This window comes from Bombina bombina, chromosome 6, assembly GCF_027579735.1.
Source record: "Bombina bombina isolate aBomBom1 chromosome 6, aBomBom1.pri, whole genome shotgun sequence".
Lineage (NCBI taxonomy): Eukaryota > Metazoa > Chordata > Amphibia > Anura > Bombinatoridae > Bombina > Bombina bombina.
The window spans coordinates 688,192,304-688,219,701 of record NC_069504.1 but is presented as its reverse complement, the minus strand read 5'-3'; the positions used below and the strand labels follow the sequence as shown (position 1 = coordinate 688,219,701).

General features: G+C 41.8%; 1 protein-coding gene across 1 annotated transcript in view; it reads right to left on the bottom strand.

Moving 5' to 3' along the window:
• FIGLA (folliculogenesis specific bHLH transcription factor) overlaps positions 1 to 25,144 on the bottom strand; it is an 82,023-nt gene extending 56,879 nt beyond the window's left edge. Inside the window, exons 1-2 of the mRNA XM_053719381.1 lie at positions 24,926 to 25,144; positions 23,852 to 24,004 (exon numbers count right to left, since the gene is read on the bottom strand). Coding sequence (XP_053575356.1) covers positions 23,852 to 24,004; positions 24,926 to 25,144 — 372 coding nt within the window. The remainder of the gene's footprint in view (positions 1 to 23,851; positions 24,005 to 24,925) is intronic.
• Between the last annotated feature and the right edge of the window lie 2,254 nt (positions 25,145 to 27,398).

The window sequence follows — 27,398 nt, the reverse complement described above, 5'->3', positions numbered from 1 at the left end:
TAACTAAAGGAGGTTTAAAAAACGAATTTAAACGCTTAGTAGATTTAGTATCAAGAGGAGTAGATTCCTCCATCTCTAATGCGATTAAAACTTCTTTAAGTAAAGAACAAATAAATTCCATTTTAAATAAATATGAAGATTTATCAGTGTCAATATCTGAGACAGAATCCTCTGAACCAGAAAAATCATCATCAGAAACAGACAAATCAGAATGATGATGTTCATTTAAAAATTCATCTGAAAAATGTGAAGTTTTAAAAGACCTTTTACGTTTACTGGAAGGAGGAATAACAGACATAGCCTTCCTAATAGATTTAGAAACAAAATCTCTTATATTAACAGGAACATCCTGAGTATTAGATGTTGATGGAACAGCAACAGGTAATGGAATATTACTAATGGAAATACTATCTGCATTAGCAAGCTTATCATGACATTCATCACAAACTACAGCCGGAGGAACAGTTACCACAAGTTTACAGCAAATACACTTAACTTTGGTAGAACCAGCATCAGGCAGCATTTTTCCAGAAGTAGCTTCTGATCCAGGGTCAATCTGAGACATCTTGCAATATGTAAGATAAAAAACAACATATAAAGCAAAATCTATCAAATTCCTTAAAGACAGTTTCAGGAATGGGAAAAAATGCCAATGAACAAGTCTCTAGCAACCAGAAGCAAATGAAAAAGGAGACTTAAATAATGTGAAAAAACATAATTTATGCTTACCTGATAAATTCCTTTCCTCTGTTGTGTGATCAGTCCACGGGTCATCATTACTTCTGGGATATAACTCCTCCCCAACAGGAAATGCAAGAGGATTCACCCAGCAGAGCTGCATATAGCTCCTCCCCTCTACGTCACTCCCAGTCATTCGACCAAGAATCAACGAGAAAGGAGAAACCAAGGGTGAAGTGGTGACTGGAGTATAATTTAAAAAATATTTACCTGCCTTAAAAAAACAGGGCGGGCCGTGGACTGATCACACAACAGAAGAAAGGAATTTATCAGGTAAGCATAAATTATGTTTTCTTCTGTTATGTGTGATCAGTCCACGGGTCATCATTACTTCTGGGATACCAATACCAAAGCAAAAGTACACGGATGACGGGAGGGATAGGCAGGCTCATTATACAGAAGGAACCACTGCCTGAAGAACCTTTCTCCCAAAAATAGCCTCCGAAGAAGCAAAAGTGTCAAATTTGTAAAATTTGGAAAAAGTATGAAGCGAAGACCAAGTTGCAGCCTTGCAAATCTGTTCAACAGAGGCCTCATTCTTAAAGGCCCAAGTGGAAGCCACAGCTCTAGTAGAATGAGCTGTAATTCTTTCAGGAGGCTGCTGTCCAGCAGTCTCATAGGCTAAACGAATTATGCTACGAAGCCAGAAGGAGAGAGAGGTAGCCGAAGCCTTATGACCTCTCCTCTGACCAGAGTACACGACAAACAGGGAAGAAGTTTGTCGAAAATCCTTAGTTGCCTGCAAGTAGAACTTGAGGGCACGAACTACATCCAGATTGTGTAGAAGACGTTCCTTCTTTGAAGAAGGATTCGGGCACAGGGAAGGAACCACGATCTCTTGATTGATGTTCCTGTTAGTGACTACCTTAGGTAAGAACCCAGGTTCAGTACGCAGAACTACCTTATCTGAATGAAAAATCAGATAAGGAGAATCACAATGTAAAGCTGATAACTCAGAGACTCTCCGAGCCGAAGAAATAGCCATTAAAAATAACACTTTCCAAGATAACAACTTTATATCAATGGAATGAAGGGGTTCAAACGGAACTCCTTGTAGAACGTTAAGAACAAGGTTTAAACTCCATGGCGGAGCAACAGTTTTAAACACAGGCTTGATTCTAGCTAAAGCCTGACAAAAAGCCTGGACGTCTGGATTTTCTGACAGACGCCTGTGCAACAAGATGGACAGAGCTGAGATCTGTCCCTTTAATGAACTAGCCGATAAACCCTTTCCTAAACCTTCTTGTAGAAAGGACAATATCCTAGGAATCCTAACCTTACTCCAGGAGTAACCTTTGGATTCGCACCAGTATAGGTATTTACGCCATATCTTATGGTAAATCCTTCTGGTAACAGGCTTCCTAGCCTGTATCAGGGTATCAATAACCGACTCAGAAAAACCACGTTTTGATAAAATCAAGCGTTCAATTTCCAAGCAGTCAGCTTCAGAGAAGTTAGATTTTGATGTTTGAATGGACCCTGTATCAGAAGGTCCTGTCTTAGAGGTAGAGACCAAGGCGGACAGGATGACATGTCCACTAGATCTGCATACCAAGTCCTGCGTGGCCATGCAGGCGCTATTAGAATCACTGATGCTCTCTCCTGTTTGATTTTGGCAATCAATCGAGGAAGCAGCGGGAAGGGTGGAAACACATAAGCCATCCCGAAGTTCCAAGGTGCTGTCAAAGCATCTATCAGAACCGCTCCCGGATCCCTGGATCTGGACCCGTAGCGAGGAAGTTTGGCGTTCTGGCGAGACGCCATGAGATCTATCTCTGGTTTGCCCCAACGTCGAAGTATTTGGGCAAAGACCTCCGGATGAAGTTCCCACTCCCCCGGATGAAAAGTCTGGCGACTCAAGAAATCCGCCTCCCAGTTCTCCACTCCCGGGATGTGGATTGCTGACAGGTGGCAAGAGTGAGACTCTGCCCAGCGAATTATCTTTGATACTTCCATCATTGCTAGGGAGCTTCTTGTCCCTCCTTGATGGTTGATGTAAGCTACAGTCGTGATGTTGTCCGACTGAAACCTGATGAACCCCCGAGTTTTTAACTGGGGCCAAGCCAGAAGGGCATTGAGAACTGCTCTCAATTCCAGAATGTTTATTGGTAGGAGACTTTCCTCCTGATTCCATTGTCCCTGAGCCTTCAGAGAATTCCAGACAGCGCCCCAACCTAGTAGGCTGGCGTCTGTTGTTACAATTGTCCAGTCCGGCCTGCTGAATGGCATCCCCCTGGACAGATGTGGCCGAGAAAGCCACCATAGAAGAGAGTTTCTGGTCTCTTGATCCAGATTCAGAGTAGGGGACAAGTCTGAGTAATCCCCATTCCACTGACTCAGCATGCACAATTGCAGCGGTCTGAGATGTAGACGTGCAAAGGGTACTATGTCCATTGCTGCTACCATTAAGCCGATCACCTCCATGCATTGAGCTACTGACGGGAGTTGAATGGAATGAAGGACACGGCATGCATTTAGAAGCTTTGTTAATCTGTCTTCTGTCAGATAAATCTTCATTTCTACAGAATCTATAAGAGTCCCCAAGAATGGAACTCTTGTGAGAGGAAGGAGAGAACTCTTCTTTTCGTTCACTTTCCATCCATGCGACCTTAGAAATGCCAGAACTAACTCTGTATGAGACTTGGCAGTTTGAAAGCTTGAAGCTTGTTTCAGAATGTCGTCTAGGTACGGAGCTACCGAAATTCCTCGCGGTCTTAGTACCGCCAGAAGGGCACCCAGAACCTTTGTGAAGATTCTTGGAGCCGTAGCCAATCCGAATGGAAGAGCTACAAACTGGTAATGCCTGTCTAAGAAGGCAAACCTTAGATACCGGTAATGATCTTTGTGAATCGGTATGTGAAGGTAAGCATCCTTTAAATCCACTGTGGTCATGTACTGACCCTTTTGGATCATGGGTAAGATTGTCCGAATAGTTTCCATTTTGAACGATGGAACTCTTAGGAATTTGTTTAGGATCTTTAAATCCAAGATTGGCCTGAAAGTTCCCTCTTTTTTGGGAACCACAAACAGGTTTGAGTAAAACCCTTGTCCCTGTTCCGACCGCGGAACCGGATGGATCACTCCCATTAATAACAGATCTTGTACACAGCGTAGAAACGCTTCTTTCTTTATCTGGTTTGTTGACAACCTTGACAGATGAAATCTCCCTCTTGGGGGAGAGAATTTGAAGTCTAGAAGGTATCCCTGAGATATGATCTCTAGCGCCCAGGGATCCTGAACATCTCTTGCCCAAGCCTGGGCGAAGAGAGAGAGTCTGCCCCCCACTAGATCCGGTCCCGGATCGGGGGCCCTCGATTCATGCTGTCTTAGGGGCAGCAGCAGGTTTCCTGGCCTGCTTGCCCTTGTTCCAGGACTGGTTAGGTTTCCAGCCTTGTCTGTAACGAGCAACGGCTCCTTCCTGTCTTGGTGCAGTGGAAGTTGGTGCTGCTCCTGCTTTGAAATTCCGAAAGGGACGAAAATTAGACTGTCTAGCCTTAGCTTTGGCTTTGTCTTGAGGCAGGGCGTGGCCCTTACCTCCTGTAATGTCAGCGATAATTTCTTTCAAACCGGGCCCAAATAAAGTTTGCCCTTTGAAAGGTATATTAAGTAATTTGGACTTAGAAGTTACATCAGCTGACCAGGATTTTAGCCACAGCGCCCTACGTGCCTGAATGGCGAATACTGAGTTCTTAGCCGTAAGTTTGGTTAAATGTACTACGGCCTCCGAAATGAATGAATTAGCTAGTTTAAGGACTCTAAGCCTGTCCGTAATGTCGTCCAGCGTAGCTGAACTAAGGTTCTCTTCCAGAGACTCCATCCAAAATGCTGCCGCAGCCGTAATCGGCGCGATGCATGCAAGGGGTTGCAATATAAAACCTTGTTGAACAAACATTTTCTTAAGGTAACCCTCTAATTTTTTATCCATTGGATCTGAAAAGGCACAGCTATCCTCCACCGGGATAGTGGTACGCTTAGCTAAAGTAGAAACTGCTCCCTCCACCTTAGGGACCGTTTGCCATAAGTCCCGTGTGGTGGCGTCTATTGGAAACATCTTTCTAAATATTGGAGGGGGTGAGAACGGCACACCGGGTCTATCCCACTCCTTAGTAACAATTTCAGTTAGTCTCTTAGGTATAGGAAAAACGTCAGTACTCGCTGGTACCGCAAAGTATTTATCCAACCTACACAATTTCTCTGGTATTGCAACAGTGTTACAATCATTAAGAGCCGCTAAAACCTCCCCTAGTAATACACGGAGGTTCTCCAATTTAAATTTAAAATTTGAAATATCTGAATCCAATCTGTTTGGATCAGAACCGTCACCCACAGAATGAAGCTCTCCGTCCTCATGCTCTGCAAGCTGTGACGCAGTATCAGACATGGCTCTAGTATTATCAGCGCACTCTGTTCTCACCCCAGAGTGATCACGCTTGCCCCTTAGTTCTGGTAATTTAGCCAAAACTTCAGTCATAACAGTAGCCATATCTTGTAATGTTATCTGTAATGGCCGCCCAGATGTACTAGGCGTCACAATATCACGCACCTCCCGGGCGGGAGATGCAGGTACTGACACGTGAGGCGAGTTAGTCGGCATAACTCTCCCCTCGCTGTTTGGTTTTTATTTAAAGTAGCATCAATACAGTTAGTACATAAATTTCTATTGGGCTCCACCTTGGCATTGGAACAAATGACACAGGTATCTTCCTCTGAATCAGACATGTTTAACACACTAGCAAATAAACTTGCAACTTGGTTACAATCTTATTTAATAAAAACGTACTGTGCCTCAAAGAAGCACTAAACGATTAAATGACAGTTGAAATAATGAACTGAAAAACTGTTATAGCATCAATCCTTGAAAACAACACAACTTTTAGCAAAGGTTTGTTCCCATTAGTAAAGTAACAATAATTAAATTTGAAACGTAAAAATAAGAGAGCAACGTTTTTAATCACAGTCAATATATAAGTCTCACAGCTCTGCTGAGAGAATCTACCTCCCTTCAAAGAAGTTTGAAGACCCCTGAGTTCTGTTAGAGATGAACCGGATCATGCAGGAAATACAAGAGTAACTGACTGGAAATTTTTGATGCGTAGCAAAGAGCGCCAAAAACGGCCCCTCCCCCTCACACACAGCAGTGAGAGAGAAACGAAACTGTCACAATTAAAACAAGCAACTGCCAAGTGGAAAAATAATGCCCAAACATTTATTCACTCAGTACCTCAGAAAATGCAAACGATTCTACATTCCAGCAAAAACGTTTAACATAATAAATACCTATTAAAAGGTTTAATGAACTTTTTACAGAGTAATTCCAGTGAAGTACCATCCCCAGAATACTGAAGTGTAGAGTATACATACATGTCATAACGGTATGGCAGGATTTTCTCATCAATTCCATTCAGAAAATAAAAACTGCTACATACCTCAATGCAGATTCATCTGCCCGCTGTCCCCTGATCTGAAGCTTTTACCTCCCTCAGATGGCCGAGAAACAGCAATATGATCTTAACTACTCCGGTTAAAATCATAGTAAAAAACTCTGGTAGATTCTTCTTCAAACTCTGCCAGAGAGGCAATAACACGCTCCGGTGCTATTGTAAAATAACAAACTTTTGATTGAAGTTATAAAAACTAAGTATAATCACCATAGTCCTCTCACACATCCTATCTAGTCGTTGGGTGCAAGAGAATGACTGGGAGTGACGTAGAGGGGAGGAGCTATATGCAGCTCTGCTGGGTGAATCCTCTTGCATTTCCTGTTGGGGAGGAGTTATATCCCAGAAGTAATGATGACCCGTGGACTGATCACACATAACAGAAGAAAAAGGTGGAGACAATAATGACGCCCACATTTTTTGGCGCCAAAAAAGACGCCCACATTATTGGCGCCTAAATGCTTTTGGCGCCAAGAATGACGCCACATCCGGTGACACCGACATTTTTGGCGCAAAACGTCAAAAAAATGACGCAAACACGAACAACATCCGGCGACAAACATGACGCCGGAAATGACAAAGAATTTTTTTGCGCCAAAAAAGTCAGCGCCAAAAATGACGCAATAAAATGAAGCATTTTCAGCCCCAGCGAGCCTAACCGCCCACAGGGAAAAAAAGTCAATTTTAAGGTAAGAAAAAATGATATATTCATATGCATTATCCCAAATAATGAAACTGACTGTCTGAAATAAGGAATATTGATCATCCTGAATCAAGGCAAATAAATGTTTAAACACATATATTTAGAACTTTATATAAAAAAGTGCCCAACCATAGCTTAGAGTGTCACAAAAAATAAGACTTACGTACCCCAGGACACTCATCTACATGTAGTAGAAAGCCAAACCAGTACTGAAACGAGAATCAGTAGAGGTAATGGTATATAAGAGTATATCGTCGATCTGAAAAGGGAGGTAAGAGATGAATCTCTACGACCGATAACAGAGAACCTATGAAATAGATCCCGTAGAAGGAGACCATTGAATTCAAATAGGCAATACTCTCTTCACATCCCTCTGACATTCACTGCACACTGAGAGGAAAACCAGGCTCCAGCCTGCTGCGAAGCGCATATCAACGTAGAATCTAGCACAAACTTACTTCACCACCTACACGGGAGGCAAAGTTTGTAAAACTGATTTGTGGGTATGGTGAGGGGTGTATTTATAGGCATTTTGAGGTTTGGGAAACTTTGCCCCTCCTGGTAGGAATGTATATCCCATACGTCACTAGCTCATGGACTCTTGCTAATTACATGAAAGAAAGATAAAATACAATACAAATCACCCTATATACAAAAGTGTTCAATGCAGGGTATGAAATACATATACAACCTCAGATACATATGAGCTGCAAACTTCAAGTGCATAGAGACAGGGTAAATGGTATCCCATAATAATGAACAGGGTTAATGGTGTCCCATAATAGTCAGCTCGATTCTGCCCTTAGGCACTAGACTAGATACGCACTGATACAGGTTAAAATGAGGAACTAGTGATAAGCCTCAATGTAATATAACAGCAGCTACATGCCCCACTAGCTAAAGTCAGTTAAAATGAGAGAGATGTGTGTACAAGCAAGATCGTACAGACCGCAATATGCAGAATAGCAGAGCGGAGTATGGACAAAGTCAGAGCACGCAAGCTGATAGAAATCGGCTATGTTAATGCATTGGAGCAAGAACAGCTGATCAGTGGGCGGCAACATGCTAGTCTACATAGATGGGGGGGGGGGTGCGCCTCTATGTCAGTATACACTAGGAATGTGTGACAATATTGAATAAAACATGGGAAAATGTACCAGAGATATCAGGGGCTGAATGTAGCAGCGGGGGAGGGATCTAGAAATGAGAGGCATGTACACTAGATCTATGCTAAATATATCGGACAACAAGAGGTTGGAGCGGCATGGGACATAGCAGTGCTCATTGATGGGGAAGGACATGCCTCCTGTCGTATGCATGTCTTGTTAAGTAAAAACCACAAGTATAACAAGAAAAAGCAAAGCACCAACACCCAAATACTATCCCCAGGGCAAAAAGAGAATATCTGTATACATAAAGGGTGTCCCTAGAGTGTGAAATGTCTGAGCCTGTGAGCGGATGGAGCCACACACAGGGTAAACAGACTGGACCATAATTTAGATATGTGAAGGTATATAACTGTAAACAACACTAGGAGACAGACTGATTAATCTTGATAACAGCTCAAATAGGCAATAAGCAAAGTAAGCAATAAACAATGTGTACATAGCACTGAAAAGCATCAGGAAAAGGGAAAAAAAAGAAAAAAGAAAACCCCAAAAACAGAATAAAAAAACTATGCTGCACAGATCATACATATTTCAAATAAAAGGCAGTCCGAGGGGCATAAAAAAAAGGGCACTAAACCAAACCTGGGGTCATACATAGAAGAAGGGGAGTATGAGTCAAGTGATCCAAACAGAAAAGTCAACTGAACTACACACATATAGGCAAAGAGATGATACATTGGTATCACATCTGATTCCATTTCAAGGGGCAATGTAGCAGTATCAAACCTGAGCGGAAACCGATGGGTGAGATCTATTAGTCGGACTTACAGAAAACAGTGACAGAGAGAAACGTTTATTAGAAAGGGAAGCAGAGTGGATATACATACTGGACACGATCCACCCCAAATGTTTGAACATGGTTATTGACTGGCACTGTTTTCTGTAAGTCTGACTAATTTCTAAGCTAAATTCCAGTGAGTGCCTTTTTTATATTTTATATATACACATACATAAATACACACACACATATACATACACACACACACATACATACACACACAGAGAAGTGACCTCACAGGAACGAACAACCAGCTCCCATTGTTAGTCTGCTCTATGGCGATTTACCACCTGGGTGCAGCTTCTTTTTGCCCAGTAATGCTTTTCACAGGGTAGAACTTTCCTGTAGTATATCAGTCTGATCCTGCCTATTACGGTCAGTCCAGTGCCGAAATACCATACATATAAAGCAAAGTTTTTTTGTTTTTGTTTTTTTTACCATTGTGTATTAAAAAAAAAAAAAAAAAATTCTGATTACCTGATAAATTTATTTCTCTTGTGGTGTATCCAGTCCACGGATTCATCCATTACTTGTGGGATATTCTCCTTCCCAACAGGAAGCTGCAAGAGGACACCCACAGCAGAGCTGTCTATATAGCTCCTCCCCTAACTGCCACTCCCAGTCATTCGACCGAAGACAAGCAAGAGAAAGGAGAAACTATAGGGTGCAGTGGTGACTGTAGTTTAAAAATAAAAAACACCTGCCTTAAAATGACAGGGCGAGCCGTGGACTGGATACACCACAAGAGAAATAAATTTATCAGGTAAGCATAAATTTTTTTTTCTCTTGTAAGGTGTATCCAGTTCACGGATTCATCCATTACTTGTGGGATACCAATACCAAAGCTATAGGACACGTATGAAGGGAGGGACAAGGCAGGCGCTTAAACGGAAGGCACCACTGCCTGCAAGACCTTTCTCCCAAAAATAGCCTCCGAAGAAGCAAAAGTATCAAATTTGTAGAATTTAGAAAAAGTATGAAGCGAAGACCAAGTCGTCGCCTTACAAATCTGTTCAACAGAAGCCTCATTCTTAAAAGCCCATGTGGAAGCTACCGCTCTAGTGGAATGAGCAGTAATTATTTCAGGAGGCTGCTGGCCAGCAGTCTCATAAGCTTAGCGGATTATACTTCTTAGCCAAAAAGAAAGAAGATGCCGAAGCCTTTTGACCTCTCCTCTGTCCAGAGTAGACCACAAACAAAGCAGATGTTTGACGAAAATCCTTCATAGCTTGTAAATAAAATTTTAAAGCACGAACCACATCAAGATTGTGTAATAGACGTTCCTTCTTTGAAGAAGGATTAGGACATAGTGAAGGAACAACAATCTCCTGATTGATATTTTTATTAGATACCACCTTAGGAAGAAAACCAGGTTTGGTACGTAACACTTCCTTATCTGCATGGAAAATGAGATAAGGGGAATCACATTGTAAAGCAGATAACTCTGAAACTCTTCGAGCCGAGGAGATAGCTACTAAAAACAGAACTTTAAGAACTAAATTTAAACTCCATGGCGGAGCAACAGGTTTAAACACAGGCTTGATTCTAACTAAAACCTGACAAAACGCCTGAACATCTGGAGTATCAGCCAGACGCTTGTGTAAAAGAATAGACAGATCAGAAATCTGTCCCTTTAAGGAACTAGCTGACAATCCCTTCTCCAATCCTTCTTCTAGAAAAGATAATATCCTAGGAATCCTGACCTTACTCCATGAGTAACCTTTGGATTCACACCAATGAAGATATCTACACCATATCTTATGATAGATTTTCCTGGTGACCGGCTTTCGAGCCTGAATTAAGGTATCAATGACCGACTCAGAGAAACCACGTTTTGATAAAATCAAGTGATCAATCTCCAAGCAGTCAGATGCAGAGAAATTAGATTTGGATGGTTGAAAGGACCCTGAAGTAGAAGGCCCTGCCTCAGCGGCAGAGTCCATGGTGGAAGGGATGACATGTCCACCAGATATGCATACCAAGTCCTGCGTGGCCACGCAGGTGCTATCAAAATCACCAAAGCTCTCTCCTGCTTGATCTTGGCAATCAGACGAGGGAGCAGAGGAAACTGTGGAAACACATAAGCCAGGTTGAAGGAACAAGGCGCTGCTAGAGCATCTATCAGTGCTGCCTTGGGATCCCTGGACCTGGATCCGTAACAAGGAAGCTTGGCGTTCTGACGAGACGACATGAGATCCAGTTCCAGTTTGCCCCAAAGTTGAATCAACTGTGCAAATACCTCCGGATGGAGTTCCCACTCCCCCGGATGAAAAATCTGCCGACTTAGAAAATCCGCCTCCCAGTTCTCTACTCCTGGGATATGGATAGCTGATAGATGACAAGAGTGAACCTCTGCCCATAGAATTATTTTTGAAGCCTCCAACATTGCTAGGGAACTCCTTGTTCCCCCTTGATGGTTGATGTAGGCTACAGTCGTGATATTGTCTGACTGAAATCTGATGAACCTGACCGCAGCAAGCTAAGGCCAAGCCTGAAGAGCATTGAATATCGCTCTTAGTTCCAGAATGTTTATCGGAAGGAGTGCCTCCTCCTGAGTCCACGAGCCCTGAGCCTTCAGGGAGTTCCAGACTGCACCCCAGCCCAGAAGGCTGGCATCTGTCGTTACTATTGTCCAATCTGGCCTGCGGAAGGTCATACCCTTGGACAGATGGACCCGAGATAGCCACCAGAGAAGAGAATCCCTGGTCTCTTGATCCAGATTTAGTAGAGGGGACAAATCTGTGTAATTCCCATTCCACTGACTGAGCATGCAAAGTTGCAGCAGTCTGAGATGTAGGCGGACAAACGGCACTATGTCCATTGCAGCTACCATTAAGCCGATTACTTCCATACACTGAGCCACTGAAGGGCGAGAAGTAGAATAAAGAACACGGCAGGAATTTAGAAGTTTTGACAACCTGGCCTCTGTCAGGTAAATCTTCATTTCTACAGGAAAGAAACTCTTGTGAGAGGGGATAGAGAACTCTTTTCTTCGTTCACCTTCCACCCATGAGACCTCAGGAATGCCAGAACAATGTCCGTATGGGACCTGGCGATTTGAAAATTCAACGCCTGTATCAGAATGTCGTCTAGGTAAGGGGCTACTGCTATACCCCGCAGCCTTAGGACCGCTAGGAGTGACCCTAGAACCTTCGTAAAGATCCTTGGTGCCGTGGCTAACCCAAAGGGAAGAGCCACAAACTGGTAATGCCTGTCTAGGAAGGCGAACCTGAGAAACCTATGATGATCTCTGTGTATCGGAATGTGAAGATAAGCATCCTTTAAGTCCACGGTAGTCATATATTGACCCTCCTTGATCTTGAAGGATGGGACCCTGAGAAATTTGTTTAAGATCTTGAGATTTAAGATTGGTCTGAAGGTTCCCTCTTTCTTGGGAACTACAAACAGATTTGAATAGAAGCCTTGCCCCTGTTCCTCCTTTGGAACTGGGTGGATCACTCCCATAACTAGGAGGTCTTGAACACAATGTAAGAATGCCTCTCTCTTTATCTGGTTTGCAGATAATTGTGAGAGATGAAATCTCCCTTTTGGGGAAGAAGCTTTGAAGTCCAGAAGATATCCCTGGGACACAATTTCCAACACCCAGGGATCCTGGACATCTCTTGCCAAAGCCTGGGCGAAGAGAGAAAGTCTGCCCCCTACTAGATCCATTTCCGGATCGGGGGCTGATCGTTCATGCTGTCTTAGAGGCAGCAGCAGGTTTTTTGGCCTGCTTTCCCTTGTTCCAAGCCTAGTTTGGTCTCCAGACCGGCTTGGACTGGGCAAAATTTCCCTCTTGTTTTGTATTAGAGGAAGTTGAAGCTGCGCCACTCTTGAAGTTTCGAAAGGAACGAAAATTAGTCTGTTTGGTCCTTAATTTGTTGGACCTATCCTGAGGAAGGGCGTGACCTTTTCCTCCAGTAATATCAGAAATGATCTCCTTCAGTCCAGGCCCGAATAGGGTCTGCCCCTTGAAGGGAATGTTGAGAAGCTTAGACTTTGAAGTAACGTCAGCTGACCAGGATTTAAGCCATAGCGCCCTACGCGCCTGAATAGCAAAACCTGAATTTTTAGCCGTTAGCTTGGTTAAATGAACAACGGCATCAGAAACAAATGAATTGGCTAGCTTAAGAGCTTTAAGCTTGTCAAGGATATCATCCAACGGGGTTTCTACCTGTAGAGCCTCTTCTAGAGACCAGAAGGCCACAGCAGCAGTGACTGGGGCAATGCATGCAAGAGGCTGGAGAATAAAACCTTGTTGAATACAAATTTTCTTAAGGTAACCCTCTAATTTTTTGTCCATTGGATCTAGAAAAGCACAACTGTCCTCGACAGGGATAGTTGTATGCTTCGCTAGGGTAGAGACTGCTCCCTCCACCTTAGGGACTGTCTGCCACAAGTCCCGTGTAGCGGCATTTATAGGAAACATCTTTTTAAAAACAGGAGGGGGAGAGAACGGTACACCTGGTCTATCCCATTCCTTAGTAATAATTTCTGAAAACCTCTTAGGGATTGGAAAAACATCAGTGTAAACAGGCACTGCATAGTATTTATCCAACTTACACAATTTCTCTGGGACTACAATGGCGTCACAGTCATCCAGAGTTGCTAAAACCTCCCTGAGCAACACGCGGAGGTGTTCAAGTTTAAATGTAGACATATCAGAATGAGGTTGAAGTGTATTCCCTGAATCAGAAAAATCACCCACAGATAGAAGCTCTCCTGCTTCGGCTTCTGCACATTGTGAGGGTATATCAGACATAGCTACTAAAGCGTCAGAGAGCTCTGTATTTGTTCTAGCCCCAGAGCTGTCTCGCTTTCCTTGTAACCCTGGCAGTCTGGACAATACCTCTGTAAGGGTATGATTCATAACTGCCGCCATGTCTTGTAAGGTATACGCAATGGGTGCGCTAGATGTACTTGGCGTCCCTTTAGCGGGAGTTATAGGTTCTGACACGTGGGGAGAGTTAGTCGGCATAACTTCCCCCTTGTCAATTTCCTCTGGTGATAAATCTTTTAAAGCCAGAATATGGTCTTTATAATTTATAGTAAGATCAGTGCATTTGGTACACATTCTAAGAGGGGGTTCCACAATGGCTTCTAAACATAATGAACAAGGAGTTTCCTCTATGTCAGACATGTTTAACAGACTAGCAATGAGACCAGCAAGCTTGGAAAACACTTTAATAAATGTTAAAAAGCAGAATATTAAAACGGTACTGTGCCTTTAAGGGAAAAAAACAATCACAAACTGCAAAACAGTGAAAAAAAGCAGTAAACTCTACGAAATTTTTACAGTGTGTATAATAGACTAAAATAGCATTGCACCCACTTGCAAATGGATGATTAACCCCTCAGGCTCAAAAACGGATCAGAAAAACGATAAAAAACTGTTATAAACAGTCACAAGCAAACTGCCACAGCTCTACTGTGGCTCCTACCTGCCCTTAAAACGACTTTTGTAAGAACAAAAACCCTTTACAGAGGTCCTATATGTCAGGGGACTCCGTCAGGGAAGCTGGATGTCTCAGACTGCAAAAACTACTGCGCAATTAGAACGCGAAAATAGGCCCCTCCCACCATGCACACAAAGTGAAATGGCCATAAATAACTACTCTACTCCTAGGAGAAATCTAATTAGCCATGTGGAAAACTAGGCCCCCAATAAAGATTTATCACCTTCAGTAAAAAACGTTTTTTATATATCATGCAAACGTTTTACATACTTAGTAATAAGAGCAATTAAAATGAATATTACCCTTTACTGCAAGCATGATCCCAGTCGTTTGTTAAATCACTGTAATCAGGCTTACCTTAAATATATCAGGCACTGTCAGCATTTTCTAGACCTTATCTCTCTAGAAAAAAATATACTGAACATACCTCAGAGCAGATAATTCTGCAGGCCATTCCCCCAGCTGAAGTTTTCCCATACTCTTCAATTATGTGTGAGAACAGCAGTGGACCTTAGTTACAAACCGCTAAGATCATCAAAAACCTCAGGCAGAACTCTTCTTCTAATTTCTGCCTGAGGCAAAAACAGTACAACGCCGGTACCGTTTAAAAATAACAAACTTTTGATTGAAGATAAACTACACTAAGTCACCACATATCTCTTGATACTTCCTTTGTCGAGAGCTGCAAGAGAATGACTGGGAGTGGCAGTTAGGGGAGGAGCTATATAGACAGCTCTGCTGTGGGTGTCCTCTTGCAGCTTCCTGTTCGGAAGGAGAATATCCCACAAGTAATGGATGAATCCGTGGACTGGATACACCTTACAAGAGAAAAAACAACAAGAAAAAAAAAATTGCAATGCACTTTCATTATTTGATTTGCCCTATTTCCCTCCGGTTTTCCTGTGTTTTTTTTCCACTGCCCCAGAAATGCTGGAATTAATTGGCGGATATACATGAGCTCTTGCAGTCATGCAGCAGGAATCACAGTGCAGAATGCCATCATTTCTAGGGCAGTGAAAAATATAAAAACAACACAGGAAAAATTGGAGGAAAACAGGGCAAATCAAATAATTAAAGTTCATTGTAAAATGTGCAAGAACAGGGCTTATACCAACATCTTACTGGCCATGATATCCGTGAGCAAGAATGGTCTAAGGTCAGGTATTGGAATTAGGGTGGTAGCTCTGATATTTGTGCACAGGTGACATTGTTGTGAACATATCACCGCTTCTTTATGACTTTGGGGTTTGCCCAGCCCTGTTAACGGGGTGTTAGGATAACCCTTTGTATGCATTGCATATGGGAGCAATGTTACATTGTCTGTGCCACACTTTCTTTAGCAATCCTGCAGTCTGTTGGTGTATGAATGAGACCTTGGGATTGTCTGGATGATATCATACATAGCCAGAGATGCTCACAACCTATGAGTCTGTGATGGCAGTATGAGCTCTTATTGGGAATTGTGTGCTCACGCTGACTCAAAGTCCTACGCTCACTCCTCTTCTCCATGCAGTACACTTCAGAAACAGCAGACTTCTTGCTTGCACCTTGCGGTCCTGCACTCTTGCCTCCATATAAACGACATGCGCACTATGCGCTTGAGCAGTAACCTTCCAGCATTTTCTAATTATATTAGAGATAAGTGCCGCCAGAAACTACTTGCGCATGTGCAATAGCACCCCCAGCGCTATTTCGATTGAAATGGACACCGTCAGCCACAACAGGAAGTAAATTAATCAGGTGGCTGGCGGAGGGGGAAAATGGACAATAGGGACAGATAAGGGGAATAAAATTAAGGTGCCAGACACAATTCTCTGCTCTAGAGAAAACATAGCATTAGTTTGTACAAAATGTACAATGTGATCTATACTGACATTGCAAAGATAATGTTGCAAAATATACCGTTAGAGAAACTAAAAGATCAGTAGGTATTGTATTATATTTTTTTTATTCTCTCTCACTCATATGTATACTCCAATATGTACAGCATAATAAGACACAGATAAATGTTAAGACCGCCAGTACATTTTACTGTGTGTATAAAAAAAGCAGTAAGTAAATCATCTACAAAATCATACCCATTTTACATAGTAGAAAATGAAGGAAACCATGCAGGTCATTGTCTTTCAAAAATTACTACAAAATACGCTATAGCTGCTTCAGACCTACTGTGACAAAAACATGGGAGCACACTCTGTAAAGCAGGATAAATGTGACAGCGTTACAGAGCAAACTGCTAAAAGAACATGTAAACCCATAAAGCATGAGCAGAATTAAACTTCAGGCAGAGTAATAAAATTAAATACTAAGACATATCCCCTGAAAAAAGGGACATAAAACCTTTATTTTCCTTTTCATGACTCAAATAGAGTTTTCAATTTAAACAACTTTCCAATTTACTTATATTATCAAATTTTCTTGTTATTCTTTGTTTACAGTGGTATGTATAAACACACGGCTATTGGTTTAGAGGTGAAAACGTCACCTCATTGGAGAAGAGCACTGTGCCGTGGGTGGCCGGAGTCGCTGAGTTAGCAATATAGTTTTGGCACAGATATGGTGAGATTAACACAGTTTTTCTTCGTTCTCTTGCTATCTTTATTTGAAAAAGAAGGCATCTCAGCTAAGGAGCCAGACAATTTTTGGTCCATTCAAACCATGGACAGCACTTGTTTATTGGTGGGTGAATTTATCCACCAATCCGCAAGAACAACCCAGGTTGTTCACCAAAAATGGGCCGGCATCTAAGATAAAGATGCCAAGAGAATGAAGAAAATTTAATAATAGGAGTAAATTAGAAAGTTGCTTAAAATTGCATGTTTTTCTGAATAACGAAAGAAAAAAATATTGGGTTCAGTTTCCCTTTAAGGTAATACAAGAGGGCAGGCTTCCCCAGTCTGCACATGGGCAAAAATAGTTTGATATACATCTGAATATTAGTTTGTGATTGGTTAGCAGGGTTTCTTTTTTTCTGGGAGAAAGGGAAATCAGTTAAAAGAACATAAAAAAAAAATATATACTCATAGTCCGAATCATTACCACGGATTCATCCAATACTTGTGGGATACCAATACCAAAGCTTTAGGACACGGATGAAGGGAGGGACAAGACAGGTAGAACTTTTCTCCCAAAAATAGCCTCCGAAGAAGCAAAAGTATCAAATTTGGAAAATTTGGAAAAAGTATGAAGCGAAGACCAAGTCGCCGCCTTACAAATCTGTTCAACAGAAGCCTCCTTTTTAAAAGCCCATGTGGAAGCCACTGCTCTAGTAGAGTGAGCAGTAATCCTTTCAGGAGGCTGCTGGCCAGCAGTCTCATAAGCCAAACGGATGATGCTTTTCAGCCAAAAAGAAAGAGAGGTTGCCGTAGCCTTTTGACCTCTCCGCTTTCCAGAATAGACAACAAACAATGAAGATGTTTGACGGAAATCTTTAGTTGCTTGTAAGCAGAACTTTAAAGCACGAACCACATCTAGGGTGTGCAACAGACGTTCCTTCTTGGAAGAAGGATTAGGACACAGAGAAGGAACAACAATTTCCTGATTGATATTCCTATTAGTAACAACCTTAGGAAGGAATCCAGGTTTGGTACGCAAAACCACCTTATCAGCATGGAAAACAAGAGAATGCGAGTCGCATTGCAACGCAGATAGTTCAGAAACTCTTCGAGCCGAAGAGATAGCAACTAAAAACAGAACTTTCCAAGATAGAAGCTTAATATCTATGGAATGCATAGGTTCAAACGGAACCCCTTGAAGAACTTTAAGAACTAAATTCAGACTCCATGGCGGAGCAACAGGTTTAAACACAGGCTTGATTCTAACTAAAGCCTGACAGAATGACTGAACGTCTGGAACATCTGCCAGACGCTTGTGTAAAAGAATAGACAAAGCAGATATCTGTCCTTTTAAGGAGCTAGCTGATAATCCCTTCTCCAATCCTTCTTGGAGAAAAGACAATATCCTAGGAATCCTAATCTTACTCCATGAGTAACCCTTGGATTCACACCAATAAAGATATTTTCGCCATATCTTATGATAGATTTTCCTGGTGACAGGCTTTCTAGCTTGAATCAGGGTATCAATGACCGACTCAGAGAAACCATGCTTTGATAAAATCAGGCGTTCAATCTCCAAGCAGTCAGCCACAGAGAAATTAGATTTGGATGCTTGAATGGACCCTGTATTAGAAGGTCCTGCCTCATTGGCAGAGTCCATGGTGGAACAGATGACATGTCCACCAGATCTGCATACCAAGTCCTGCGTGGCCACGCAGGTGCTATTAAAATCACAGAAGCTCTCTCATGCTTTAGTCTGGCAACCAGACATGGAAGGAGAGGAAACGGTGGAAACACATAGGCCAGGTTGAAGGACCAGGGCACTGCTAGAGCATCTATCAGTACTGCCTGGGGATCCCTTGACCTGGACCCGTAACAAGGAAGCTTAGCATTCTGATGGGACGCCATCAGATCTAATTCTGGTGTGCCCCATAGCTGAGTCAGCTGGGCAAATACTTCTGGATGGAGCTCCCACTCCCCCGGATGAAAAGTCTGATGAAGTAGGAAATCCGCCTCCCAGTACTCTACCACTGGAATATGGATTGCTGAAAGATGGCAAGAGTGAGTCTCTGCCCATCGGATTATTTTGGTCACCTCCATCATCGCTAGAGAACTCAGTGTTCCTCCTTGATGATTGATATAAGCTACAGTTGTGATGTTGTCCGACTGATATCTGATGAATTTGGCCACAGTCAGTTGAGGCCACGCCTAAAGCACATTGAATATCGCTCTCAGTTCTAGAAAGTTTATCGGGAGGAGAGCTTCCTCCTGAGTCCATAAACCTTGTGCTTTCAGGGAGTTCCAGACTGCACCCCAGCCCAGCAGGCTGGCATCTGTCGTTACTATGAGCCACTCTGGCCTGCGGAAACACATTCCCTGGGACAGGTGGTCCTGTGACAACCACCAGAGAAGAGAATCTCTGGTCTCCTGATCCAGATGTATCTGAGGAGATAAATCTGCATAATCCCCATTCCACTGTTCGAGCATGCATAGTTGCAGTGGTCTGAGGTGTAGGCGGGCAAAAGGAACTCTGTCCATTGCCGCTACCATAATTCAGATTACCTCCATACACTGAGCCACTGATGGCCGAGGAATGGAATGAAGAGCTTGGCAGGTGGCTACGAGTTTTGATTTCCTGACCTCCGTCAGAAATATTTTCATTTCTACCGGGTCTATCAGAGTCCCTATGAAGGAAACTCTTGTGAGAGGGAAGAGAGAACTCTTTTTTTTTTATGTTCACCTTCCATCCATGAGATCTCAGAAAAGCCAACACGATGTCCGTGTGAGATTTGGCTAGCTCGAAAGTCGACGCTTGAATTAAGATGTCGTCTAGATAAGGCGCCACTGCTATGCCCCGCGGTCTTAGAACCGCCAGAAGGGACCCTAGCACCTTTGTGAAAATTCTGGGAGCCGTGGCCAACCCGAAGGGAAGGGCCACAAACTGGTAATGTCTGTCCAGAAAGGCGAACCTGAGGAATTTATGATGATCTCTGTGAATAGGGATGTGCAGATACGCATCCTTTAATTCCATGGTGGTCATATATTGACCCTCCTGGATCAGAGGCAGAATAGTCCGAATAGTCTCCATCTTGAACAATGGAACCCTGAGGAATTTGTTTAGAATTTTGAGATCCAAGATTGGTCTGAAAGTTCCTTCTTTTTTGGGAACCACAAACAGGTTTGAGTAAAACCCTAGCCCTTGTTCCGCTTTTGGAACTGGGTGAATCACTCCCATGGTATGTAGGTCTTCTACACAGCGTAAGAACGCCTCTCTCTTTGGTTTGCAGACAATTGAGAAATGTGAAATCTCCCCCTTGGGGGGGAGTCTTTGAAGTCTAGAAGATAACCCTGGGCAACAATTTCTAAAACCCAGGTGTCGTGAACGTCTCTTGCCCAAGCCTGAGCGAAGATCGGGGGCTACCCCTTCATGATGTCTTAGAGGCAGCAGCAGGCTTCTTGGCCTGTTTACCCTTGTTTCAAGCCTGGTTAGGTCTCCAGACTGACTTCGATTGGGCAAAATTCCCCCCTTGCTTCGCAGCTGGGGAAGAGGAACCACCCTTGAAGTTTCGAAAGGAACGAAAATTATTTTGTTTAGTCCTCATTTTATTTGTTTTATCCTGAGGGAGGGCATGGCCTTTCCCTCCAGTGATGTCTGAAATAATCTCTTTCAGTTCAGGCCAGAATAGGGTCTTTCCTTTGAAAGGGATGTTCAAAAGTTTAGATTTTGATGACACATCAGCTGACCAGGACTTAAGCCATAACGGCCTGCGTGCTAAAATGGCAAAACCTGAATTCTTTGCCGCTAATTTAGCCAGTTGAAAAGCGGCATCTGTAATGAAAGAATTAGCCAGCTTAAGGGCCTTAATTCTATCCATAATATCCTCTAATGGGGTCTCCATCTGAAGAGCCTCTTCCAGAAAGCAGCTGCAGTAGTTACAGGAACAATGCAAGCAATAGGTTGGAGAAGAAAACCTTGATGAACAAAAATTTTCTTTAGGAGACCCTCTAATTTTTTATCCATAGGATCTTTGAAAGCACAACTGTCTTCGATAGGTATAGTTGTACGCTTGGCGAGAGTAGAAATAGCTCCCTCCACCTTAGGGACCGTCTGTCACGAGTCCCGCATGGTGTCAGATATGGGAAACATTTTCTTAAAAACAGGAGGGGGAGCGAACGGTATACCTGGTCTATCCCACTCCCTAGTAACAATGTTCGCAATCCTCTTAGGGACTGGAAAAACAGGAAAACAGGAACCTCTAAGTATTTGTCCATTTTACACAATTTCTCTGGAACCACTATAGGGTCACAATCATCCAGAGTCGCTAATACCTCCCTGAGCAACAAGCGGAGGTGTTCAAGCTTAAATTTAAAGGCCGTCATATCAGAATCTGTCTGAGGGAGCGTCTTCCCTGAATCAGAAATCTCTCCCTCAGACAGCAAATCCCTTACCCCTACTTCAGAACATTGTGAGGGTATATCGGATACGGCTACTAAAGCGTCAGAAGGCTCAGCATTTGTTCTTAACCCAGAGCTGTCATGCTTCCCTTGTAACCCAGGCAGTTTAGATAAAACCTCTGTGAGGGTTGTATTCATAACTGCGGCCATGTCTTGTAAAGTAAATAAAGTTGACGCACTAGAGGTACTTGGCGTCACTTGTGCGGGCGTTACTGGTTGTGATACTTGGGGAGAGCTAGATGGCATAACCTAATTTCTTTCTGTCTGAGAATCATCTAGCGCTATATTATTAAGTGCTACAATATGCTCTTTAAAATTTATAGACATATCAGTGCAAGTGGGACACATTCTAAGAGGGGGTTCAACAATGGCTTCTAAACACATTGAACAAGTAGTTTCCTTGATGTCAGACATGTTAAACAGGCTAGTAATGAAACAAGCAAGCTTGGAAAACACTTTATTCAAAGTAAAACAATACTTAGAAAAAAACGGTACTGTGCCTTTAAGAGAAAAAAGATGCACAAACTCTGCAAAACAGTGTAAAAAAGCAGTAAACTTTTTGAAATTTTTACAGTGGATTCATAAAGCTTTAGTAAGATTGCCCCACTAGTCAAACGATTAACCCCTTAATGGAAAAACCGGATTGACAAAACGTCAAAAACCGGTACAAAAAAGTTCAGCACCTTGCCACAGCTCTGCTGTGGCGCCTACCTGCCCTTAGGGATAGATTTGTGGGGAAAAAACTTCCTTTAGGCCCTCAAGTACAGCAGGACCCTTCGGAGTAGCAGCTTGATGTCTTGTCTGTAAAATTAACTGCGCATCTGAGGCACGAAAATAGGCCCCTCCCACCTCACTTGATGTCTGTGGGGCCTAAAAGAAACACACCAAAGTGTTTCTAAACTAGCCATGTGGGTTAATAACCCTTAAATAAGCCAAAATGAACCTCCAAAGTCCCTCAAAACGTTAATCCTTTTAATAAAAAACGTTTTTCTCATAAGTGTCAACTTAGCCCTTTATGCAAGCTGGAAATCCATACTAAGTCTCTGAATACAGCTTACCCTTCCCTCATGGGGATACTGTCAGCCTTTTCTAAAATTATCAGTCTGTTTAGAAAAAAATGACTGAACATACCTCAGTGCAGCTTAGCATGCAAACCGTTACACCAACTGCAGTTTTCCTGTACTCCTCAGCCTCTGTGGGAACAGCAGTGGATCTTAGTTACAAAGTGCTAAGATCATCATCCTCCTTGCAGAAATCTTCATCCCTTTTCTGCTAGAGAGTGAATAGTACACACCGGTACCATTTAAAATAACAAACTTTTGCTTGAGAAAATAAAACTAACATTTTTGTCACCACACTCACTTTACCCTTCCTATTGCTTAGAGCCGGCAAAGAGAATCACTGGGGTGTGGAGCTAAGGGAGGAGCTATATAGACAGCTCTGCTGTGGGTGCTCTCTTTGCCACTTCCTGTTGGGAAGGAGAATATCCCACAAGTATAAGTATTGGATGAATTTGTGGACTCGATACATCTTGCAAGAGAAAAAAAAAATGAATATTTATAATAAAATAGCATCTGATATACATTGTTTATCTAAGAAGTAAAAAAAACAAGTGCTGCATATAGCCCTCTAATAAATGTATGAGGGCAGAGAGTGATAAGAAGGTGGGTTTTTAATGGGGAAAAAAAAAAGGCACAGAAAGTTTAGAGCCAAATGGCGCAAATTGATGCCTTGTCACAGATGACGTAAAAAGCATCATCTCGTGTGCATTTGTACACGAAAATTTAAAATGACATGTCCTTAAAAACGGATTAAGATATGGCTCTTCATATAATAAAATCATAGCCCCCAATTACTAATTATACTTTAACTTATACTCTTGCTGCAATGTCTATAAGGAGAATAAATACATGACTCTGGGCAGCTTATATAAAAATATACTGTACATAAAAACTTAAAAAGTGCCCAATCCATAGCTGAGAGTGTCTTAATAAAAAATTAAAATTATACTTACCTTTAAAACACCCATCCACATATAGCCGACAGCCAAACCAGTACTGAAACATATCAGCAGAGGTAATGGTAGAGGAGTATAATGTCGATCTATAAAGGGAGGCAGAAGATGAATCTCTGTGACTGAATTTACAGAGAACCTGTATGAAAAGATTTTCCAGAGGCAAAAACATGGTATCATTAGACAGTACTCCCTTCACTTCCCTCAGACAAACACTGTACTTAGAGAGGAACTGGGCTTCAATATGCTTAGAAGAGTGTTTCACTGAAGAAATCAAGCACATCATGCTTCACCACCTCCTAAGGAGGCAAAGTTTTTAAATTGAGGTATAAGTGAGGTGGGCTGGGAATTTATAGGCTTTTGAGGTTTGGGAAACATTGCCTCCTCCTGGTAGGAATGTATATCCCATTAGTAACCGCTTGTGCACTCTTGCCACCTATATAAAATAAATAAAGCTGCAGTTTTCAATGCAAAATTATTCTTTTAAATTAAGGTTTATAATCATGTAGTTTACAATTTGTGTTTAGTGTCCCTGGCAGACTTACCTCATACCCTCCAGTCTCTTCCAAGATATCATGAAGCAGCCGTATATATTCTGTTGCTGCTTTAAGTGTGTCTACCTTGCTTGGTTTTCTGTCTTTAGGGATTAAAGGAACAATTGTTTTCAGCTTAGAAAAGCCACTGTTGATATTTCTAATCTGTTGAAAGATGGGAGCCAAGAAGGTATATAAGAAATAGTACATCCGCATAATGCTCAGATTTTAAAACTTTAATATTTTTAGTTCCTAGAAAAAAATGTTAAGAGCACAATCAAGTAGGGGCATGAGTAAAGAGTTCACAATATGTGTGAAGGGAGTAGAAAGAGGAGTATGTGGAGTGTTATTTAGGGGAACTGAAAGGGTGGGAAATCGTGTTTTTATAGTCTATTGGAGTGAGTGAATAAGAGAAGGAAATGTAATCTATGGTAAGAAAGGGGGAAGGGTGTGACTAACATGGTTTATTGGTATATTAATTGCATTGAGATACATAGGGTTTATGGGAGAAGTTTAGATTTACTACCAGGACAGAAAGGAAATGAACAAAAAATTTTGATTTTAGTTTTATACATACTAGGTTTACCACAATCTTGCTAAGGTTGTAGAAAGTGATGGTTGGAGTATGAAAAGTATTTGTTTTTTGGATCCAGTAAGAGATATTGGAAGTGTGTAAATAATGATGTTTGTGCTTTACTACTGATTTGTACAGTCAGTGCAGGGTAGGTGATAAAGGACCCATGAGTACTTGGGTAGCTTGAAGAGTAAGAATACCATAGGATGGAATTGGGGACTGTCATGCATGAAGGTGACAATTGATTGGGTGTTCAATGTAAATCAATATGGTGTAAGGGTTCAGACTTAAATGACAGAATCATGATGAATCAAGTGATATCTGCTGTGCAAGCAGCAATTAATCATCAGTATTGGGGCATTATTGAGAGTACAGATTGGATTATAACAAAATATTACATCTAAATCAACACATTTATTTGGATATGGAATGGATTAAAAAAATATATATATATATATTTATATATATAAATAAGGTATTTTTATTTCAATTTCATTAAAATACACTCTCACTCGTTCTCTTTCCTTGGCATTAGCTGCCTGCCTTCTCTCCAGAACCTCTTCAAAATTTTCAGTGCACAGGTATTCCCCAGTATGGAGCCTCTTCATTTTGTGGATGGCAGCCATATATGGTAAGGGTGTGTAATGCTCCCTGAAAACTTCCCCAAGTAGCTCAGGGGGTGGTGTGATGCTGAGAGGAAGAAGTGGTCCATTCTCTGACTTTTCTACCATGTTTCTTTGTGCTCCTGGAGAAAATGATGCAGAAAACAATGTTATTCAACATTCCATACACCTGTGCTACAGAGTAACACTAGGAATACTGGGGGTATATGGCAGTAAGCACTGAGGACATACATTTGGCCCCTATGCATGAGCAGTGCTCAGTGGTGTTATGCTACCCCGAGTGCTGGGAAATCTAATCAACTGGAGAACAGGAACATATGTAGGGATCACCAACAGGGGACTCTTATTTTTAATAAATTAAATAAATAAAAAATGTTGGAGAGCACAAAACTACACTTCAAAAGTCACTTTGTCCACCAAATCCTGCTGCTCTATGCACAGGCCTAGCTGGCTTCTGCTAAAATACATGTGGCCTCACCCAAAAAAAAAATCATAAGTCCTCAAGTTACAGGGAAGAAAAGCAGGTACATTGTGCTTGCTGCTATATGCTCGCAAAATACCAGCATTACTGTATATCTCAGAGTGCCTAAAACTTAAATATTCCATAGTACCCAATGGCAGCAAGTTGCCTCTCCATACTCAAAAATGTACTCCATTTGCACTTATAGTCCCAGGAGATACAATAAGCAGTGTCTTTCTGACATTAAACATATGTTTTTATTTTAACAAAATCAAACATTTCCTTTTGCGCTATAAAAAGGTGACAATAAGTGACAGAGTGCATTCACCACTTTAAGGGTTCTGTCAATTAAATGTGCTCAGTCAAGGGTATCCAAGGATAGTTGTCACTAAGTGACAAAAAACTTAGTTTTTATAGGGCACTTGTATATATGGTGTATTTACCATCATCACTTGTAACTGTGGATAGAGACCATGCAATCAGGGGGCTCCTATGGGGTCTTATGCAAAAGATAAGGTCCTAACTTTGATGTCATTGGATTCTGCTTAGTCAAGGGTATTCTTGGGAAGTAGTCACCGAGAACCTATGATATAAACATCTCCATTCAGAGGAGATGATATACAGTGCCCTCTGTGAATATTAGGAGCCTTGGTAAATATAAGCAAAGAAGGCTGTGAAAATTTGTCTATTGTTTAACCTTTAGTTAAAAAACCCCCAAAACAAAACAAACAAAAAAAACACTACTCTGCTCTCATGGTTATGAAATGATTGCATACACATTACAGGTTTATTAAAAAAATAAATGTTAAATATATTTGTGGCACAATTATTGGCACCCCTATGAATTCATATAAGAAAAACATAGTTGAAGTATATTCACATTGATTTTACATTTTTAGCACACCTGGGTGACTAGGGACAGGAAATTGTTCAACTATGACTTCCTGTTTCACAGAGGTATACATATGAGGCAACATATAGGCTAAATTCCCTTAGTCATCACAAAGGGTAAGACCAAGGAATATAGCTGTTATGTGCGGCAAAAGGCTATAAAATAAATAAATAAATAAATAAATAGCAAAAGCATTGAAAATGCCCATTTCCACCATCAAGGCAATAATTAAGAAGTTTCAGTCAACTGTAAATTTAATGAATCAACCTGGAAGAGGACGTGTGTCTATATTGTCTCAAAGAAGTGTCCAAAATATCTCCAAGGATCACATCTGGAGAATTGTAGAAGTTAGTTGTGTCTTGGGGTCAGAAAGACTCCAAAATTATAATCCGGCCTTTACATACATCACAAGTTGTTTGGAAGGGTTTCATGAAAAAAAAGCCTATACTCTCATCCAAAATGAAACTCAAGCTTCTTCCGTTTACCAGACACTACTGGAATTTCAAATTGGATTGGGTTATATGGTTAGATGAAACCAAAATAGAGTTTTTTGGCAATAAACACCAGAGGTGGGATTGGCGCTTACAGAGAGGTAGCCATATGGAAAAGTAGCTCATGCAGACGGATAAATATGGTGCTGGCTCTTTAATGTTTTGGGGCTGTTTTTCTGCCAGAGTACCTGGACATTTTGTTAGGATACATAGCATCATTGACTATCAAATATCAACATATATTAAATGAGCACCTGACTGCCTCTGCCAGAAAGCTTAAAATGGGCCGTGGTTGGATCTTCCAGCAGAACAATGACCCAAAACATACATCAAAATCAACCCAAAAATGGTTTACTGACCACTAAATCAAGGTTCTGACATGGCTATACCAGTCCCCTGACGTGAACCCCATAGAAAACCTGTGGGGTGAACTGAAGAGGAGAGTTCAACAGTGTTGACCTCTACATTTGAAGGTTTGGAAATATTCTCTATGGAGGAACGGTCTCAGATCCTTTGCCA